Raw genomic sequence first — 22325 nt, 5'->3', positions numbered from 1 at the left:
CTTAATGTTTTTCTCTGACTTTAACACCTCTTTCTGCTGTGAAAGCTGCTGTCTGGAGTGTTTCATAAAACCTAACAAGTCAGTGCTCCTACCTGCAGTTCTTTTTTCCCCCTCCATCTATTTCTGAATGTATTTTTCCTCGAAATAATCTTTTCAACTCTTTTTCTAACCTCATATTTCAGTTTTAAGTTGCTGGAGTCCTGCCTGTGCTATTTCATTTCCCAGTCCTGACTGCAGACCTTCTCCCTTTTCCTTCCTTTCACTTATCCTTCTGTCCTCTCCATCTGTGCTTTACGCCCATTTTTCCTTTCCTTGTCTCTGGTATCTCCCTTCAGCCTTCTCCGATTTCTCCCTCTTTCTTTTACCGCGATCTCAGGTTTTTCTTATCTCCTTTGATCTCTCTGCAACAGAAACTTAATCACTATTTGTTGTTTGTTTTTTCCTTCCTTTCCCTTTTGTCTTCGCAAACACTTTCAACCACCCCTTCATCTCATCCATCTTTTCTCACCAAAGAACGAGCAGCATTTTCAGTGGCTGTTTTCAGGCTGTTGGTGTAGCACGACCTCAGCGCTTTCCTGTGCTCTTCTTTAACTCCTCCTTGTGCAATTGGCCCCACAGTGTGGATCACATCTGCCAAGAGACAGAAGGAGATGAGAAAATAAATTCTACTCAAAGTATGAGAGAAATGTGTAAAATAAAAGGAAAAAAAAGTCACAAGTTAAATTTCTTTCACCATTTATTGATTGCTTATTATGGCAGTCATGCTTACTTTAGTTCCACTTAAAAAAAAAAGAAATTGTAGCCCAGGTGACATAGAAGCTCCTTAGATATTTGTACTCCTAACTAAGTAGATGACATGGATGCATCCCACATAGCATGTTTTAAATCTCTTTAAAGCTTTACTGAACGGCCACTTCTTCCATTACAAACAGTGGTGATGTTATCTTGGAGGTCAGTAGCCTTGTACTGTAGGGTTTTACTAAACATTTGTCGTGGCATCACCAATGCAGACTGCTGAGTGCTAAAATCAAAAACGATCTGTGAGGTTGACATGCATGCCTTTGGACGGAGGGAGAAACCGGAGTGCCCGGGGGAAGCCCGCGCAAGCATGAGGAGAACATGCAAACTCTGCACAGAAAGGCCCCTGGCCCGGGAACCGAACCTGCAACCTTCTTCTTGTGGGGCAACAGCACCAACTACAGTTAGTCAGGACAGTGGACAAAACAGATAGTAAATTGTATTAGCATGAGATAATCCCAAGATGCAAACAGCTGTGGGGTCTCCCATTCATCATCTTACCTATAAAATCAAATTTGGGCTACTTGTATCAGAACAAAACAAAAAGAAAAATCAAATATCAAAACTGAAAGCCAGGTTCGTCATTGAGGAAATTAGGGGAAAAGGCAGGTTATGTTTTTCAGAATCCCCTTAATGGGGATTTCACCCAGTCAAAGATTGATGTTCATACCATTTTTACCTCATTATTGATGATCTGAATAGCTGACAAAGTTGAGTGGTGGGCAGCTATTCAGAAGACCCGAATCAAGCAACAAATACGGGTCTCTGTGTCTTCTCCCATATTCAGTATACAGCATCATTTAATGGACAATCAGAAACAGTCTGCAGGTTTAAATACACGCACACAGGTGTCCTGGGTGTTAGTCATCAATTAATAAGTCAAGAATCTGAAAGAAGAAGTTTGTTTGGTGTTAACCTGCAGGTTACCTGATCAAACAAGCCCGTGAGCTGTGACTCTGAAAATGCAATGACCTCCATCATGGCTGCCAAGGGATGTATCATGTCACCAGTGCAGATCTCTCTACTAACTCTTACGTAAATGCTTGACTGGGACAGTCTGCAGAAGTGCAATAAGTGATAAGAGCTTTCTTTCTCTTTCAGCAAGTCTACACCAATAACATCTTTCACTGTGTCTAATTGCTTTGCAAAATATATTTTTCATGGTTTTCTGTCATGTTGCAGCTGGAACACTCAACTAATTCATCCTACTTCTTTGTCAAGTTAATGGGGGGAAAAAAAAAAACCATTTCAGTTGGAAGAATTTATTAAATAAAGGCCAAATGAACGGAAGTGTGCTGAATGGAAGGTAGAGAGGGAGGGAAACAGAGAGAAAGAGAGAGGGAGGAAAGAATGACCAGCCAATACCGAGAAGTTGAGTGAGGAGCACAGAGCTGCTGTCGAAATGTGGTTGACCAGCCTCAACACGCCTACGCCAACTCCACCACACATTCTGATGAGGCTCAGCGTGATGCTCTCAGCATGAATCCCAAACTGTGATGAAACCGAGCCGGACCACCGCCTCTACACACACAGAAAGCATTCCCTTCCGACAAAGCATCCATCTAATATTGTAACGTCTTTTTTTTTTTTTTTTTCTCCACAGGATCCCACGGAGTGAAATATTCTGTTTTTTTCCCTTTGCAGATCAATTTTGCCATTATTACACTGTAGGATGTGTTGATGATGTGCTATATCACTTCCAGGAGTACGTGTTTATGTGAACCCAGAGTGCAGCATGAGGAAGATTATCCATGAAACAATTTGGATACATTACTTGGAAAAAAAAATAAAGAAGATATAACAGCTTTTACAAGGCTTCGCAGAGTTTGAACCCATAAATATACAGTTTGGAACTGGAGTGCATTATGCCTTAGGGTGTTTTAAAGAAGTTGTATGTCACTGCCACTGCTGCAACTGTTGACTGTCTTGATAAATGGGCCACACCAGCAGCAACAAACTAGGAAAACTAAGTTGGCTGGCTGCTCAATAGAATAGAGTCTTATAACTTTTAAAAGGCTCAAACAATACAAACAACAGAAGAATTACCCTACAGCCCACAAGTCACCTAGAGCCATTTTTAACCACCCAATCAAATTAAAAAGCTGGCCCGCTGGGAGGAAAACCAAACAAATTTGGCAACATGACTGATATGGCAATAGCTGCTGCATTTCAGTATACTGACCTTATTTCCAAAAGACTTAGAAAATGAATTAAATGATACTGAAATTACCTCAGTAGTATTCAAAACAGAGAGTCTAATTATCAATTATATTAGGCTGGACAATAACACACTTTGTTTTCACACACACACTTAACAAGCTGCCAATTGCCGAGCACAGAAGAAGTCCAGAAGACGCTCTTTAATCCTACCCTCAGTGGATCGGAGACCATTAGACAGAAAGACTTAACGGACTGTTTGGGACTTTTTGAAACATTATCTGCTGATCCAATTTCAAAAAAATAAAATTCTTATCAGATGCATGGAATGAATTTTCATATAGACTTCCCTAATATCTCTCATCGCAAACCATTAATGATTTCAAACCCCTGCTGGACTACTTTAAGTTTGAGAGCTCCAGGTTTTGTTGTTGTCTGGACTAGTCAAACGATGACAGACATCCACTGTCACTGTCTTTTTGGCTCTGGCCAGCAGTGGTAAATGCCCAATGCATAGAGCCTTACTGGCCTTGTTATCTTTGCTACCAAAGATTTTAGTCTAACTGTGTTTCCCCTTTCCCCACTTCACATTTGTCTGTTCAGGTTACCAGTCAGCTACAAGTCCACATGCCAAAAAATCTACTTTATCAGAGCCCAGTGTGCTTGAGAAGTCATGTATGTATCTGTTTCTAGGTGTATGCCTTAGTGCTGCAAAAAAAAAAAAAAAAAAAAAAAAAGCTGAGAAGTATGGATGAAAGTGTGAGAATGTACCACTCACACCAGCATGGGCTGAAAGAAACTTTCTCAGAGTAACATGACAGTCCTTCATCGAACTGCCCGCTAGTGATGAAGGAGCGTGCAGTCCCCGAGAAATCACTTAGTCTTAGTGCACGAATCCACACAGAAAGAAGAGTAAGTGCTCCAATGAAAGTCTGTTCCAACATTGACTTGGCTATTAGATACTAATATTCTAAAACAGCATAGATCATCAAAGGTTTATTCGGCATAACTTCTTTCCTATCAAATAAAATGGGAGGTGGATGCCAACACTAACAGTAGAACATTTAAATGATGGTTTAATAAAACTGAGTTTAAATATTATTCCAACCACAATTATGTTAAAGAGTAAATAGACTTCTCTAACTCAGTTCTGATTTTATGATTTTCCCTGATCTGCCTAATTAACTGTCAATATTCATTGTGGGTACAGTGCATGGGCACAGGCCATATTGATCCAACAACTGAGAAAGAATGAATGTTTTAGTGTCTTGTGTCGGTAAGTGAGTGACAAATCATTGCTTCAGCCTCCTTCTGTAAGTGTCATGGAGTTAATTAAAAAAAACAAACAAAAAAACATTTCTAATCAGCAAAGGGAGGATCACACTTAACACAGCTCCGTCCCTCGTGCCTGGCTCTGCTCTCAGTCCACATTTGGGCCAAATCTCAGCTAAACTGCAGAAGTACAGGTTGTCTTGCCATCAAGCACTGTTAACAAATTTTCTCAATGAGAACTGACTGCAAGATATGATGATACTACAACATCAAATAGCTAAATTGGCTTCTCTTACATCTAAAACACTGTTTTATAATGTACTATATGTGCAAAATGGCATGAAAGATTTAACTTATGAATTTATTAATTCACACTTAATTTGACTGTCAATCATCCGCAAAAAAAAATTACAATACCGGAAAACTAGTTAACTAGTCTGATTTGATTTATGGATTAGATGATGTTACAGCTCCAGGCAACATGCATGAAATCTTTACCTTGATATCAATCTGGATATTTTTTTATATTTTCATGGCATGGCATATACATGTAAAATCTACAAAATATTAAAGTCAATGACCAGCAATCCATTATAACACATTGGATTTATGTGTGAAGGAAATCTTGGGCTCCTGCGAACAATTACTTTCATTACCTGCTGCCTACCTCAGTACCTCAATTCAAGTCTATAAAAATGTCAAAGTGCCCTCTGCAAATGGATTGTCTAAAGCTCAAAAACCCAGAAGTGTTCATTTTTACGATCCCAGATGACCAAAAAAAAACCCCCCAAAAAAAAACCCAGCAAGTAAAATGTTTTTATGCAAAGTTAACCTGGATAGACAGCTGATTACAGACACTAACCTAAGCAACCTCATCAAAGTACCTAAACAAAATAAAATAAAAATTCTTAGAACAGAAAACTGCATTTTGCAAAGCCCTGAAGCTGCTAAAGGGGAACAATTGCATTTTACTGTCATGCCAGAAAAAAAAAAAAATAAAAAAACTGGTCTAAAACTGGAAATTTAAGACCTACTGAGAACTGACTATAGGCTGAATCACTATTATGATTCATTACTTAGAGAGAGGCAATTGTATTTATAGGGTATGAGAACGCTGCTGATGAGTCTTTAAATAGCAGCAGGGGCAGATTAGAACAAGTGAATTAGATAAAGTATACAGCAGATGAAACACTCACTGACAGCAGTTTAATTACTTCGGTCAAATATGAAGATGAGCAAAAGAAATAAAATAAAAAAACAAAACAAAACAAAGAAACGGAAAAGACCAAAGAGTACTGTGTAATCATAGTAGGACAACTTGGCACACATTTACTCTCCATGTGTGTTTGACTACGAGTTGTGTGGTTGTTTGCGCTGTTATGTGTGTTTACTCTCCACTCAGTCTGAACTACTTCAGTAGTGAAGTAGCCCAGAGTCAGTGTGTTCCCCCAGACAGTCTTTCAGCCACGCCAAAGCATCAACAGAGCAGTCAGCAGTGGCCAGGTTCACAAACCGGTCGCGATGCTTTGGTTCACCAGTGGGTCACTTGGTGGTCATTCATCTGCATATCATCGGCTAAATGTCACTGCTACACACACACAAAGAAACGTATTCACTGGCTTGGCTAAAACTGAACTGGAATCTAGATTTGCCTCGGTGATTTTTTTCCTTGCTGCTAACGCCATCATCTGTCGTTCTTCCCACCTTTTTGGTTTGTTACTCCCCATCTCCCCATTTTTCCATCTTTGTTCCACTCCTTGTATTTTGCCATCACCCCCGTCTCCCTCCATCGCCATTAACTCATCCAGTCATCCAGCTCTCCTCCATCCCTCCGTCACCTTGATATCTTTTCATATTCCCCATCGTTCTTTGTCCAACTCCTTCCTCTTTGTTTAGATTATCCTCTTTACCCCTGCATTATTCTCCCTCCCTTCCTTTCTCCCTTCCCCCATTAGAAATTCCCCTCAGCCCCCTCCCCACTCTCCGTCACCTGAGGTAGACGGTTTTGTCAGGAGTCAGCCTTATTTACTGCCTCTCTTCGCTCCTGTTTACATTATCGATCGGCAAGGTTGCTTTAGTTCCATCATACATCAACCTCCCCGCCCCCACACGCTACACTCTTCCTCCCCGACCCAATGTTACGGCTGCTAGCTCACAGAGGGTGGTGGTGGGTGTTGGCTTGATGGGGAGATGGAAAGCTAGCAGAGCATGTTAGGATGCGTGAGGAATTTATGTGTGAAGGAGCCAGTGTGCTGTGGCTGGTGTGTGTTAACTCCAGTATTAAAGGATGTGGATGTTTGTCTTTTGAAGGGTGTGTGACATGACAAACAGATGTGTGTGTGTGTGTGTGAGAGAGAGAGAGAGTATTACTATGATAATGAAAACACACAGGTTTTAGTTTGATTACTAATCAGGGAACCTTTTCTGGTCAATTACGCATTACAAGGCCAAAAGTATATGGACACCATACTAACATTATTGATCGTGAACCATTTTTTTGTAGGATCAGTGTCGTGCTGAACAGGAATAAGGGGTCATTCTGCAGTCTAAAACAATACTTATTCCTGTTTATTTGTCTCCTGTAGAAAAAAAAGGCCAAATTAAGCTCTCTCAATGATCCCTCTCAGGTGCAATAAAGCTTGAATCTCTGAATGAATTCTTGACCTCATTGCTAACAGCTTTACTGAGAATTTTTTACCAAGTATTTTTGGCATAACCGGCTTTGTTTCTCCTGGACGATCTCGTTTAGGATTAAGTTTTAGGATTTAATTTCTTTTTCTGCATCCTCCCTTCCTGGCTGGTAAATCTGCCAAAATTAGTATCATTTTCCACAAACTCATGCATCTCAACATGTACCTTTTCCGTTTTTTCACAACATTCTCTCTGTTTACTTGCCAGCAGTGGCAGTCAGGCAAATCCTCTCTCTGCCTGAACAAGGTCTGCTGAATGTCTCACAGTTTCTGTGCTGTAGTTTTGTGATATGATCAAATCCACGGTGAGGGGAAAAAAAAAAATGGTGTTAGGATGCAACCTTGTGTTGTTGTAAATAAATAAGCAGGGAGAGTTCTACACCATGGAACGTAAAGGGAACCATTTGAATTTTAAATACAACCTTTGCTGTGATCCAGAGTGAAGCATAAGCCATAACAGAACTATATTCTCTTGGCAAGGCTGTATTCTGAAAATAATCAAATACCTCCACAAATACAGTAAATCTTTCAAGGACATTTGACTATAGGTGTTAAGGGAAAACATCCAGTGGTTAACACCATGGCATGAAGACCTTCAACAGGTTTTATTCACGTAAATTGGAAACCTCTTAAAACAAGTTGGATTCACATAGACCAATAACATTGCACCTAGCTCATAAAAGCTGCCACTGCTTTGGCTTTCTCCTGGTGTTTTCCAGTTTCTGGCGCTGTTTGTTGATTAATGAGGGAGAAACTTAACAGACCGGCTTGTTCATGCTGATTTTGCACAAGCGTCTTTTTCCAACAAGCAGTTTTATGCTGTCTTCCTAACAGCAGCCATCATTGTGGTAGTTGCACACATTGCAAAAATATGCATGTAATGGCCACATTTTATCATCCTGCTGGAAGTGAAATATTTCCAAATTGTCATTGCATGAATATGTGCACATGTCGGGTGTGTATCACAGTGGTTTATGATATGAAGAGAAGAAATTTAAAACTGCCTGAAGATGAACATTAGCGTGCAGTATGAATTAATGGCTGTCATTACCCTGCAACTGCATTTCAGTGATGCACTGTGTCTTCGCTTCTCTAAGAGCTGAAAAAGGTCAAACTTCCACAGAGAGGCGAATCATGACCCACTGTTAAAACAGATGAGGCCTTTTGATTTCTACCCTGCAGACTGTTTTTCCAAAAGCTCAGAATAACAAGCTTCATCAAATTATATTAAGATATTCTGAGCAATAATGTGACTGTGGTCTAATGTCGTGTAATTTAGCTGTGCAGTTCTCTCACTGGAGGTCCAGTTTTTCTTCCCACTCCCCCTCATCTTGCCTATAAGTTTGTTAAATGCAACAGTTCGGTCAGGCTCCAAACAGGTTTGCACGTTATATTGATTTCTGCCCTTGGGTGCAATCAAGACATCACTTTCAGCATGGGTGTTGTTGATGATGTTCACACGTCTTTTTTGGCCAGTCCAAGTCAAGTCTCAAGTCTCTAAAAAATAAAAGTCTCATGTGTCTTCTGGTTGAAATGAGTGTTCTATCACCTGCTGCTATCCAGTCTTCTACGAATACTTCAAAGCATTTACTGTATTATTCTCACTCCTTTATCCAGCCAACCATATGTGCCACCAATAACAGGGTTACTGTCATGAGATGTTCAGCCACAGCAGGAATACATGGAACTGTGCTAATCAGTTGAGACAAATGCTTAGAAATATTGATCATTAATGAGCAAATTGTTATTAATCATTAATTAACTGAGCAAATTTAGCTTTCCCTTGCATTATGGTTTTCTCCGTTACCATGCCGGATCACGCATGTCGCCAGACCCTCATTACCGGGGCACGAAATTCGGTAAACATGAGATGAAATTCAATGAATGAGTATTTTTCATCACAGAAATTTGATAATATTATACAGAATAATAATAATACACCCCTGCGCTAAGACCCCCCTGCCCAATAGGGCTGAAGCATAGTCACTAAATAAAATATAGCTTCAGGTGGGCAATCTTTTAAAGCTCCCCCTGAATGTCTCAGCAGGGTTTCCGCTCCCCCATAGTTCGAAGCATGCCTTTATCTATATACAGCTGATGCTAAGCTAGACATGTTTGCTAACCGCCCATACGTGCTAATGTGAGTGAGTTTTCAGCTGACAAACCTGATAAACTAAAAATAAATAAATGAATAAATAAAATAAAAGCAGTTGATCCATCGTCATAATTTTAGTACCACAGACTTTGCAGTCTGCGCTGCTTTAGCTGAGGCCATCTTTTTTAGTTTTTATAACCAAATGTAATTACAAAGCAGCTGCAGGTGTGCCGGTCGCCATAGTTACCATCATCTGAGGTACGAGTGCGTGAGGCGCGCACCCGATGCCTAAAATGGTTATAACCATGACAAAAAGGAGGTAGCGACATTAAGCTCGTCAGACGTTTCAACGTTTCCTCAGTATTGCTACGCCAGAAAAACAAAACATAAGGATTGTTCACGAGTCCAAGTCGAGTGTGAAGTCAGTGAAGTGTGCCGTTTCTCAATTTAACTGAAGTTAATTAACAAAGTCATTTAAGCTTTGAATACCTCTTATCTCAAAACAAGTATTACAAACACAAGACAACAAAAACTATGTATTCAACACGAACTATACTACTACAGTAAATAAAATATGAAGAAACATTGTAATGAAGTAAAAGTACAGAGAGGTGTAACCAAAAGGGCTCCTTCGATTTCAGTCTTTGAACAGTGACATCAGTTCATCTCAGTCCAATCTGCCACTGTCAAAGCGGTCTCCCTCCTCTATAGCAGCTTTTCTCTCACACAGCCCGTGTCCTCACAAAATGCTGCTGTCTAGATTCATGCTGTTCTGCACCTGAGCAAGTAGCGGCAGCTATCATATCTATTAGAACACAATGCTGAGAAATTTATTTCGCCAGCGTTTAAATCCCCCCAAAATCTGTTCGACCTAATTATAACACAAAGCCTTGGTCCCGAACACAATAATGCGATCAACACCATGATGAAAAGGAACAAAATAAAGGTAAAATAATGTCACACACTATTAGAGAAGATAGAGCAAAAGTGAGAAAAAGCAAAGTAAATGTGCTGTTGAGTGCAACACAAACCACATTCATCACACACCTGACTGGAACAGCCAGGAAAACTGTGTGTATTTGCGGGGGCGTGTGTGCTCTCTCATGGGGGCGTCACACTGGCATGAGCCTTAAAAGAACTTGACTGCGTGCCATATGGTGACACCCGTCCAGCCTTTTCTTTTTGGCTGCCATTCCAGCTTTTTGTCATTACCGCCTTTTTTTTGGCCCTGGCCCCACGTCTTCTCCCTCTCGCCTCTTTACCATTCTTACCTGGGAGGCCACGAGTCGCTGCTCCTGCTTTTCATACTCAATGGCCATCAGTCCATCCATTCGTCCCCGCCCCTCCCCTCCCCCTCTCTCTTCTCATACCTCCATCTGTCTGTTGCCTTTCTTTCTTTATCTGCCTTTAAAGCAGGAGGCAGGAAAAGGGCTAGCTGGTCCTTTGTGTTCCCGGCCTCAGTTTATGCTCAGCCAAGCGGACACAGCTCTTAAATCCAGGCCCAGGCTTTGGCACAAAAGGAAGGCTCAGGTCTTGTAAAGGCCCCTACGGCTCTCACTATCTCTTTCCACCTCTCTCTGAAAAAGACAGAGGGGCACTTATTCTAAACGGGAGGACAAGAGTAGACGGCGAAGGGGGAACAAGATGCCGATGCTAAAAGCAGCGGACATAATTCTCTTCATCTGAGAGCAACAGCAAAGACGTTCTTTATTCTCTTTCACCATCCGACTTTCTTTCCCCAAGCAAAGCAACACTGGAGTCTTTTTGTATCTCTTTTTTTCTCCTTTGAGGCAAATGAATTAACTGAATGAATTAACACCAGTGCTGCTGCTGCTATGATCATCGTCATCACACTTATCATCATCATCAGCGGCTTTGATGAAGCTTTTTAACACCTAGTAGGATCGCACTGCTGACACCAAGGCAGGAAAAAGCAAAGATGCTGACAACCTTGTCAAAAACGAAAGAGAGAGAGAGAGAGCGAGAGAGAGAGAGAGAGAGAAAAAAAGAAACAACCCACAACTCTCCAAATAGCAAGGTATCACAGTGTGAGTGCCACAGTCTTTAGCCCATAGACTTGTAAAGTCTCTTGGCACTACTAAAGAAACCTTACTGCTGATGATGGTAGGAACAGAGAGGGCAAGATGGGGATGCAATACAAGTGAGAAAAAAAGAAAGCAAAATATAGGAGTGAGGATAAGAAAAAAGAGAGAGGGTGTGGAAGACAGGAACAGGGGGAACAAGGTGTTTAAGTTGTTGATTGAGATGGGCAGGACACCACGCCTTAAAAGACGGAGGAACAGACTCAAGAGAGCGACAGGGTGACAAGCGAGGCAGAGAGCAAAGCTCTGCGAGGAGAGGAGCAGGGGGAGGCTGGGAGAGCTGCAGTGAGGATTTTAATTAGCAGTAATTGGCCACTGAGGGAACAGAAACAGGGAGACAGGAGGCAGGGAGGGAAGAGAGTGGAGCAGAGCAGCCAGTTTCTGACAGACTGATATCTCTCTTGCTTTGTACCTCTCTATTTCCTTCAGCACTTTTTCTATACAGCCTCTCCATCTCCATCTGAGTTATTCCCACTCTCTGCCAATTTCCCCATAAATACAGTACACTCCAAACAAACTGAAAGGGGCTTGGCGTATGAGACAAGAAAACAATATTTACAGTTATCAGTATTTATATTCAGAAAAGATCTTACAACTCGACAGAGTCACAGAATCTGCTTAATTATCCAGTTGGACTTTTACCTAAGATTAAAGTTGTTGTAACAACATTTTCATATTAGCAAAAAGACTTTTTTTATATGTGAAACACTTACCACCTGAATCTGCAGGCCTCATCAGTGGTTTGTTTTATTATAACTTTGAAAAATAAATACTATATCTTAAACTCCAAGAACAGATTGCCAAAAAAAAAAAAGGTAAACAGCCATACAGTTACAGGTTTTATACAAGCTGGTGATGGTTTTACTGCAACACGGTGGTGCAAAAATGGTGTGCTTTGAGTGACGGATGTTTGCTGACAATTTGGGTCCCCCTTGTTGTCTGAATGCATTTGGCTGACCTAGTTGTTTGTTTTTAAACTCAAGCACATACGTTGGACTTATTTCCCCTTTCCTTGATTTTTTTTTTCCACCAGCAAAACTGTCAGTAAAACAAATAATGTGTCTGTGTAATATTCATCAGGAATGATTAGGCTGTAATGGTTGTCACTGCTGGATATATATAGGGTACTCTTTTTGCTTGGACATTGTGTGTCTCTGTGAGGATTATCCATCAGTGTGCGACCATCACTGCCAGTGATTCCTTTGCTGAAATGAATAGTGGTAAAGATTCTGGTCTGATGTTGTCAGTCTCTTTGTCTCTCATTCTCTTTACACTCACGACCAGCTCTGTCCATCTGAAGGGAATCACAATGTTGTATCCCAGTGTCTTGCGCGGGGGAGCGAGGGCCAACTGGGGAACAGGTTAGCAGGGTAACATCTGCATTTTATCGGTACACAGGTGAGCTCTTGGGTGTTGGGTTGTCTGGACGACACACTAAGCCCAGGCTCCCTTGTCTGGTAACCCCAAAACACACACAAATACACACCTACACATGCAGCTCTTACAGCATGCAAGCATACTTCTGCCTCACAAGTGAGTAACACGTTTATTTTCTGCACTCACAAACAGAGTGAGGTGTTCCACTCCTACAGAGGCTCGTACACTCCACACTGACAGATTGCTGATTAAACTGCCTTTAAGTTTCACTCAATACGTGAATATAAAGGCAAAGCCTGCTTGGAATTTTCCAGTTGTCATTTGTCAACATCCAAAATTGAATGCGACTCTTGCTAAACTAGCAGTGGTAGTGTGCCATGTGCTCTGGGTGTTGCTAGGTTACAGGACTGGGATGCTGCTGGTTAAGTGGCTGTGGGATCATCAACGGACACTCTGCATGGAGGGCTGACAGCAGGTCCTCTGGACTGTTGGGCAAACTCAGGAGTCAGACACTCTTAAAATCCCACATCTGGTGGCAAGCCCATACAAATCCTGATCAAAGTGTTTTGAGATTGGACCTGTTTCTCAATCGCCTTGCCCATCTCCTGTCGAGCTTCATTTTCATTTGTACTCTTTTCAACATTTTCTCTCAGAGTTGTGCCTGTTTTATCTCTCCTTTGCCTTCCCTCTGTGGTTGCTGTCTCACCTCGCTCTCCCTCCTGCTGAGAGGTAATCAAGCCCTGTTGTGAGTGTTTAAGCATTAGAGCTGATACATGTTGAATTATTCTTGGGACTTCAAATTTTGTCAGGGAGGAGAGAGCCAGTCTCCAGTTTGCATGACAAGTAACAGCTGGGCACACACAAATGTAAGGCAGAGAGGCTTACACATGCGCATGCACACACAGTTAGGTGGTCAATGAATCAGAAAGATAGTCACGCAAATGACGCTAACATATAGTTACAGGTACGAACGTGATTGGAATGACGGGCAGCCTGAACCCTACACACATAAAAAGTCCCTTCATGCAACACAGACAAGTAAAGACAGTGCAGTGTGAATCCAATGTGTATAGTTTTGTACGAATGAGAAACACATACGCAATTATGAACGCAAACATTGGTGTGCAATGGTTCTAAAACTGCATCACAAATATCCACAACTTTGTATTTTGATACAAAAAACATGCTACAGGTGCACAATGAAGACGAAAACACATGTACATTACAGCTTTGCAAAGATTAGACATTGCCTTCTGGCGAAATTAGACTGGTTCAGTTGAATGAAGATGGCACTGAGGTCTGAACCGAATTGACTTAGTTAAACTATCAAACATATACACTTGTGCATGTGAGGACTCACTGTAACAAGAATTAGCATCCGCTCACACACACAAGAATTTCAGCTAAGATCTTCTAAGTCAAACAACTGAATCAACAAAGAAGAACAGACGATGTAAGAACTCATCTCCTCCTAATTCCCTCCCGTCTTCATCTCCCCTCACATCCGTCCCCTCCTGCACATTACTTCATTTTTCAACCTCACTCCCACTCCTTCCTTGTATATCTCTTCTATTCCTGCACTTTATTCTGCCTTGAACCAGCCTTTATTATCGCTTCTCACTCCTTTTTTCTCGCCTTTTTTCTCATCTCTTCCTCTGTGAACTTAAACTCTCCATGGAACCATAAGCTGATATCACACAGACTCAGTGCCCCTTTAATCTCTGTCTCACACACACACACACACACACACACACACACACACACACCAACAAACACACCTCACCTGGGTGGTCATTATAATGTATAAATGGTGTCTGCATGATTGTAATAGTTGTCAAATGGTGTGCGGCTGTGTGTGTGTGTGTGTGTGCATGATTTTACAGGGACGTGCAACATCACGGTTAACTCACAACAAAAGAGTTCAAAATGATGATGGGTAGAAAACTGCCTTGTGTCAAAAGTCAAGTGTTTGTGAATGCTTTGAGCCCTGTATATCACTGTGTTAATGAATTAGATATTCACCATGGGTAGATATAACTTTGTCTCTCTCTCTCTCTCTCTCTCTCTATATATATATATATATATATATATATATATATATATATATATATATCTACATATGTACTTCTGAAACAGAAAATGTAGTTTTTATTGCTGTTTTCATCAAGTAATGATGCTGTATCCAGACTGAGTTTTAGTCGTCACCAAAGTTGGAGGACCTTTTTTTTTTCCTGAGCTACAGTAAAAACACCTAGAAAAGCTTTTTCTGTCATGTTGAATCTTGAGTTTCATCACATTATACACACTGCAACGGAGTGCCGCTTAATAATTGAGGGCCATTTGCTTTGCTATAAATGGATACCTAGATGAGTTTCTGCTGGTGGCTAAGTTTGGGCTAAAAAAGAAAACTGATCTACTTTAAGAGAGCAGCACGGTGGCATAGTGGCTAGCACTGTTGCCCCAAACCAGGAACGTTGCAGGTTTGGTTCCCAGGCCTGCGGCCTTTCTCTGCAGAGTTTGCATGTTCTGTGTCTGCATGCTGGCCCTGTGATGGACTGCTGACCTTGCCCAGTGTGGGCTGGGATTGGCTCCAGCACGACCCGCAAATGGATAAACAGTAGAAGATGAATGAGTGTCCAAAAAAAATAAAATAAAAAACGAATAATATTATAATAATGTTGTTCATGACGCTGTTCAAACATTTTTTCTTGTGAAACTGTGCAGCTCTCTTAAAGCAAAGCTCTGCGTTATTTTCCAATAAACCCACATCTGGAAGCAGTCCAGTACAACCACACTGAGCAGCCTCACTGGAGTATCTGGAAGTCACACAATGACTCGCACATTTCATACTCACACTTCGCTGGCAGGCCGTACCCGCAGGTGATCTTGGCCTCTCCGGTCTCACACCCACAGAGGGATGCACACTCCATTTTTAGCTTTGGACCTGCAGCGCGGTGGATCGCCCCGTCAACTGGAGAAGAAACGATAGGAGATTCAGAGAGTTGGCCTACTTATGTGAATCGCCTGCAATCTCACTACTTACAGGAGCCAAAACGTTTTTTGAAGTCCAGCTCACACATTTCAGGTGTCAAGGCTTAGTGCTGAAAGGACTGGGATACTGTTGATATTAGTGCTGAACAGTTAGATTTCCTGTCTTCTGCAGGGTTGCTCACTTTTCACCCCAAATCTCTCCCTTTCTTTTAAGAAGGCAGAGGATCTATCTCTCGGTGTGTCAGTCTATTTAATGGATTTTTAAGGGTACTGCAGTAGTTAATTGCTCGATTTAATGTTATTAAGGACTCAGCTGACTTTGACTTTTTGGTCAATTAGTCTTTATTAATTAGATTTTCATAAATCTACATAATATTCAGAAATATGTATCTATCTTTGATCCACACCACATCTAAAGACCGTGACGATGTTCATTTCCAGGAGGGCAATGATGCAGGAAAAGCAATTTTACAGCTTTGCAAATTACAGATTCAGTCAGAATCTCTGCACTCCTTGCTGTTGCACATATTTCTTCAAAGTAAATAAAGTAAAGTCTTGCTTTCACCAGCTTTATAATTTTGGGCATTACAGGCCCAAAAAATAAAAATTAAATTTAAGCTAAATCCTACTTGAAAAAAAAAATATATATAGTACAACAGCAACAACGAATAGTCAAACATTTTGCCTACACTAAGTCTCAGCTAATTTGTGTGGAGTAGAGTAGACAGATATTTAGGGGGTTGTTAAGAATAATTAAAAGTTCTCAATGTTGTTGTGGTTTGATTGAATCATGGTCAGAGAGATGAACTCTCAAGGTTTAGCAAAGTAGTATAGTATTACTTGTCCTTTCTTTAAGTATTCCCTTGATCTGAAGGTTAGAGGTGAAACACTGAAATGAAATAAACATGAGATGGGAAACAACACATAACAAGAATGGAGAACACACTAGAGACATTGTGCTTTGCGGTTTTAAAGCCCTAAGTCACCAAAACAGTTTCTAATGATAGCACGCCTGTGTTTGGTTCTGACTGCCTCCCTATGATCTCCAGGCAGGCCATTACTGTAGCACTCTTACTTTGGAAAAATGTTGCTCCTTGACATGTATTTCAAATGTTTTCCCAGCAATATCCAGTTTTGCAAAACAATATCAGTGTCTAGCAGCAACAGTGAATGTTGTTTTATTGTTGTCGTCGTGCACTCACAGCACTTTGACAAGGTTTAGGAGAGCTTGTCCTCCTGCTTAAATATTGAAAAAGTAAACACTGACTTGAGGAACACTCAAGGATGGATATGTTTACTTCATCAATGTTTAACCAAAATCCCAATGTTTCCTTGTATTACTTTTGAAGTACTTTAGTTTGCCTGAATCCCACCACAAAGGAATAGGGATTTAAACATTATACTAAACACGCACTGTCACCATGACCTCCTCCTCTATGATTTGCATGTGCTAAATGTATATAGTGCTACGTGCATTTGAAAACAGTATTGCCACTCAACAATTATGCTTCCCTCAAAATGTAATTTGCAAACAAATGGGCATAATATAAAGTGTGTGATTTCAAGTAAAGACAGTAACTAACTATTTATTTAATTCAACTCTTCCTCTTCCAGTGCAGTCTGATATGAACAACTCACATTAATCTAGAATATATCACATCTGTCAGGAATGAGTTTGTCAGCACCTTGAAACTTGTCAACACTCGATACAAATAGTCCAATAACACCCATCCATATGTCACAGCTCACTGTGTTGGCCTGCAGCTTTTATCTCGGTCTGACTGTACACAGAGCAGCTGTTACAGTGGTGGGTTTTGCCAAAGTGAGTGACTCCAGGCAGGGGTCTGGTGTTATCTGAACGTCATTGTGTTTAGTTGGCATATCACATGTGGTGTTGTAACTGTAGTGCGCGACGTCATGCTGTGCTACGCTGAACCAGGCCGCACTGTGAGCTCAGCACAAGTACAAGGGTGTGAAAGGCGGACTCTGAACACTGGCTACCTCCTCGGGGTGCACAGCAACCAAGGCTCAGATTCCGTATTCAAGCTGTGTGAGCGGGTGCGCATGTGTTTGAGATACTGCTGGTGTGCATCCTTTGTAAAGCATGTGTTGCTGTGCACAGATGTATTTGTTCTTGTCATTGAAAGGTGCGTGTGGTGTGTGTGAAGGGTACTTGAGGTGACACACAGACACACTGCACGCCCTGGCTTTGAAGCTTGTCCAACTCTGAAATAGAGAATGAGTGTGATAAGATGGAATGATGGAAAAAAAGAAGGAGGCAGGAAGGCAGGGGAATAAGGGAGAGCAGCAGATGTGAAAACAGTCTGAAGGGAGATAAGAAAACCAGAATCTGAAAGAAAAGAAATTGGACTGAAACATATACCAACAATACTTTTGCTCTGTTTTTTGTTTAATGCTTTGTGTTTGACACGAGTTTGTGATGGTGTGCAAATGGTGTTAGTGCAAGTGGTTTCATAAATGGGCAGACTAACTTTTTGTCCTGACTTCAGCTTTGTGCTGAAATACACACCAGTATTACATTGTGCGCTCTTAAAAGACTGCTGAAAAACATACTCGTTGCGTCGTATGAGGTGCTCAGGTGTACACAAAAGCACACTCATTCGCTGTAAATGCAGCCAAACTCACAGTTTAAGCAACAACTATCCATTGAAAAGCTTAATGACATTACATTTAGTATATGGATATATATGGATACATATATATAACCATATACACACACACACACACACACACACACACACACACCTGGAAAATCTTATTAATGCAATTTGTGCCTCACTCTAGATTCAGTGAGGGGCAGATGGATGTCCACCCTTATACCAAAACCTATTAACATTTCTCATTGGAGACCACAATCCTATGCTTGTTTTCATGTTTATCTCACTTTTATGATGACAGCCTGTACAGCCTGTGATGGAGCTTTGTCAGATCTTTCTTTTTTATTTTCACATTATATGTGTGTTTCATGATGCAGTAAGAACAAGGAAGACAGAGGGACTTCCAAGTGCTCCACAGCTGACTGTGCGTTACAGCTGTCAAATTAACCTAAACTGCTAAATAATTTCTACATTTTTGGACAAACTGAAACAGTACAATTACTATACAATTGCCTTTTTTTTTTAATATTTCCATTTCAGGTGATGAACAACCCCAGACTGTAGCCTACACATCCTGTCATCAAGCTACAAATAACATCTCCGCTGTATTTGCTTTTACATGAATCATTCTTTGTACATTCAATGAACAAGCCTTTGATGTCCTCATGTTTCGGTTACATCACTCCTCGTCAAATGGAGATGAGAAGAGGAGAGACAAAATAGACCACTCTCTCATTGGACTTAGCCTGAACCCACTGAGCAGAGCTAATAAATATCCATATACCTATTCAGTCTCTCAGTGACTCCCACCTCTCTAATGAAGAGTGCCGTCCCTCTAACTACTTTTGCTGGAGACAGCCCTTGTTAGCTTTCTCTCAGACTGTGCTATCTCCTAGCTCTGTGGGAGCTGGTGTAATAGCCCAGCATGAGAGCTGAATGCTATTGAGTAGACTCAGACATTGCTATGCCATTTCAACGCAGTCCAAAATATGATGGTAGAATTCATGAGCACGGGGGAGTGCAAAATAAAAGATGCATTGGATGGAAACTTGCCACAGCATTTTTTTTTCCTCAAGGACAGTCTCTGATTGAAATGTATCAATATTATCTTATTATTTCTGCAGAACAATATCCACTGAGTCCACAAGTCTGAGCTGCAAAGAGTGAAAAGACTCAATTAAAACAGGTTTTAAACGTTTCAATTTTTTCTTTTAAAAGCAAAAATTAAGAACTGCTTGAATTACGCTCATTCAGTGTTTTGTATGAAGGATCATCTCTAAAGCAGAAAAATAAAGCTAAGTGCCATAAACTGCACTTCTTCTTGGTAGAACTCACCAGTTTCCAGTGCGTGTGATCGAACGAGTGCTACTTTCAATGACAGGTGAGTGACCTGTTGCACTAGTCTCGGCTCATGTGCCCTTCCTCTTTGTCCTTTCTGAATTCGCCAGAGATGCCCAGATTCAGGCACTGGCAAGATGGTAATGCCAGAGAGGCTCAATTTGAGCTTCAAAACTGCTTTCCAGAAACCTGCCTAGATTGCTATGAATTTAGTCCGTATCTATGAACCCTTTAAGATGAACTGTCATAAATTTGAGTAACTTCTCCAGCATCATAATCATCATCATCATCAGAGTGAAATGTAAATTATTCCCTCAGTTGCGATTTTGTGCTAATTAGTTGATGGGATGCAAACGAGCTAAGTAAAGATGATGAATGAGGTGAACATCTTATCACTGCCACTGAGAGAATCCCTTCGTTACTACTCACCGAGAGATACCTTATTGTCATTTGTGCCAGTTCTGACAAATGTAGAGTCACGCAACGGCAATTTTAGCTTCTAAAAATGCAAAAGCTTTGTATTTGAAAATACTATCAGATGTAGCAGATATGCATGTTGAGAGTTTTGATGCATGGATCATGGTAACAACCATGGTTACTGTGTATGATTCCCTGGACTGGAGGGGCTGGGCCATAAAAATAATGCTGTGATTGACAGCAGATGTGCAGATGTAGTCATCGTGGATGAGGGAAATATTAATTATGTTCTCTGAAATGTGGACATATTTTAAGCTTCAATTTTGCCAGGCATGAATTAGCCTTCATCTTTGGCCTGCTGAGCTGATTAGGATTTATTAATTATTTTTAGCAGGCGTTATTTTGAGCTTTAAAATTGTTTGTGCTTGGAAGTAGCAGTGAGACTTAGAAATGGAGTTTGAATGGATGGAAAAATGCCAGCTTTTTTCCCAGGCTATTGGGAAATACATGATGGCATTTTCATTTCAACTTTCACTTTAAATAATGTTTGCTTTTTCAAGCCAGTGTACTTGAGTGTAACATCTTACTATAGCATCATGCATAACAGACCACTGAGAAATAATGGCATTGTAATGGAGTGCAGGCTTGCATTTCAGGGATGTTTTTTGTGTGTGTGTGTGTGTGTTGTCGATGGATTATTTATGCATAAATGTGGATTAGGATGACATCATAGCTGAGCCATATATCACTAATTTCCATCCATTGTGTGAATTTTTAGGCAGCGTTTTAGTGCAATATATAAACACATGATTCAGATATTCATCTTGAATGGGAGCGACTTCAGAAATAACTTTAGTGTTGTTTTTAGGCTTTCATGTGTGACTGTTTTAATTTGTGTGTGCTTCACTGCAAATCAATATCCCTTGGAGATAATAAATAATAGTCAAACTCGTATTAGCTCGATATATAGTACTGTATATAGTTAATGATGTATTCTTCATTTACTTTGTGGAGACATGGGAAGCCCTGACCAAATTAGCATCACCGCAGTGTCAAAGGATCCATGTTGTTCATACTTCATTGACTCCGTTGCATGCAAATAGAGTACCTGAGCTACTCAACAATCAGACATAATTGGTTACACCTAATGCCACTAACCAGCATCAACAGATTATAATGAATTAGTCATGAATTTAATTCATATTACTAGACACTAAAAAGATTTTTGTCAAACTCATTTACATAAAAAAAAAAAACATCCATTATTTAGCCTTTATCACCATACAGAAATATGCACCAGAGGTGTAAAAAAAGATTAGCGAGGAGAAAGACAAGATAGGAAATTGAAGAAAATAGATGAAGAGGCTAAAAACAATAAGGGAAGAGATGAATGTTAAATGAGAGTTCTGACAGGAGAAAGGATAAAAGGATGCAGTGGATGAATTAATGCGGGGGGCTAGAAATAAGCATTTTGTCCTCTTTAAACCAGTCACCAGACAGCTGACCAGTTTAGGTGTTATCACTTCGCCCTCACAGGCTCGATGTTGACCGACTCTGGGGGAGAGAGGGAGGGAGACAGAGAAGTAGGGGAACCGAGAGGTGATAATTGGTGATATGCTTACTTGGCTAAGAGCCTGCAACCCCCACAAACATGGATGCACCCACACACACCCACAGACACACACACACGCACACTTATGCAGATACAGATGCACTAACTGGATCCAATGTTAAATGCCATAGCAAGCTTCACCTCCTACATACACCTATCACCCAGTCTTACAAACAAAAGCACATACACAAGGGAACAAACACACAAACAGGTAAAGTGACGGAGTAAAGCCAATCCCAAGGTCTCTCCCATAGAATACTAATATGACTGCCCTTGCCAGCTGACCTCCTATAGGCCAAACAGGCTGTCCGTCAAACTAATGGGGCGGAACGCTGGCATATTGCTTTTCCACAATCCCTCAGCAGAGCCAGGACAGTCATTTACTTCAGTCAGCTTGTTTCCAAGGCAACATTTAGGATGGGTCTGGTGGATGCATGCACGCACGTACACATGCACACTGCTAAACACAGTTGCACATATGCACTTGTATATGCAGACAGTTAAACAAATGCAAAACACAACAACCTGTTATATGTTACTGAGAACTCATCCATAAGAAGAAACACACACACACGAACATGACTGTTGCAGTAGTGGAAGAGGCAAATTTATGGATGCGCTTGACACTGACAGTACTGTCTGTATGTGGAAGGTACACTAAGTGCTCTTTGCTGCTTGGCTCATCTCTGCATCCAAAAACCAATCGCCTGCCCTCCCTTCATTCACAATACATGCTCTCTTGTTCATTTGTTCTGAAAGGGAAGCAGACAAGGCTATCCTGTGCCTGCATTTTCTTCCTCATCTAGACCAGGAGAAAGCAGAAAAAGAAGAGCGGCGCAGACACAGAGGGACCTCAGC

The 22325-nt window shown here is 40.9% G+C and overlaps 1 protein-coding gene across 2 annotated transcripts in view; it reads right to left on the bottom strand.

Annotated features, from left to right (window-relative positions):
- The window catches only part of macrod1 (mono-ADP ribosylhydrolase 1), a 97617-nt gene that overhangs the window by 11705 nt on the left and 63587 nt on the right, over positions 1-22325 (bottom strand). For both annotated transcript variants that reach the window (XM_029512754.1, XM_029512753.1), the window contains exons 5-6: positions 15346-15462; positions 509-630 (exon numbers count right to left, since the gene is read on the bottom strand). In XM_029512754.1, the coding sequence (XP_029368614.1) occupies positions 509-630; positions 15346-15462 (239 nt within the window). The remainder of the gene's footprint in view (positions 1-508; positions 631-15345; positions 15463-22325) is intronic.

This window comes from Echeneis naucrates, chromosome 10, assembly GCF_900963305.1.
Source record: "Echeneis naucrates chromosome 10, fEcheNa1.1, whole genome shotgun sequence".
Lineage (NCBI taxonomy): Eukaryota > Metazoa > Chordata > Actinopteri > Carangiformes > Echeneidae > Echeneis > Echeneis naucrates.
Note: the sequence above shows the minus strand (reverse complement) of the source record. Positions and strands in the feature narration are given on the sequence as shown.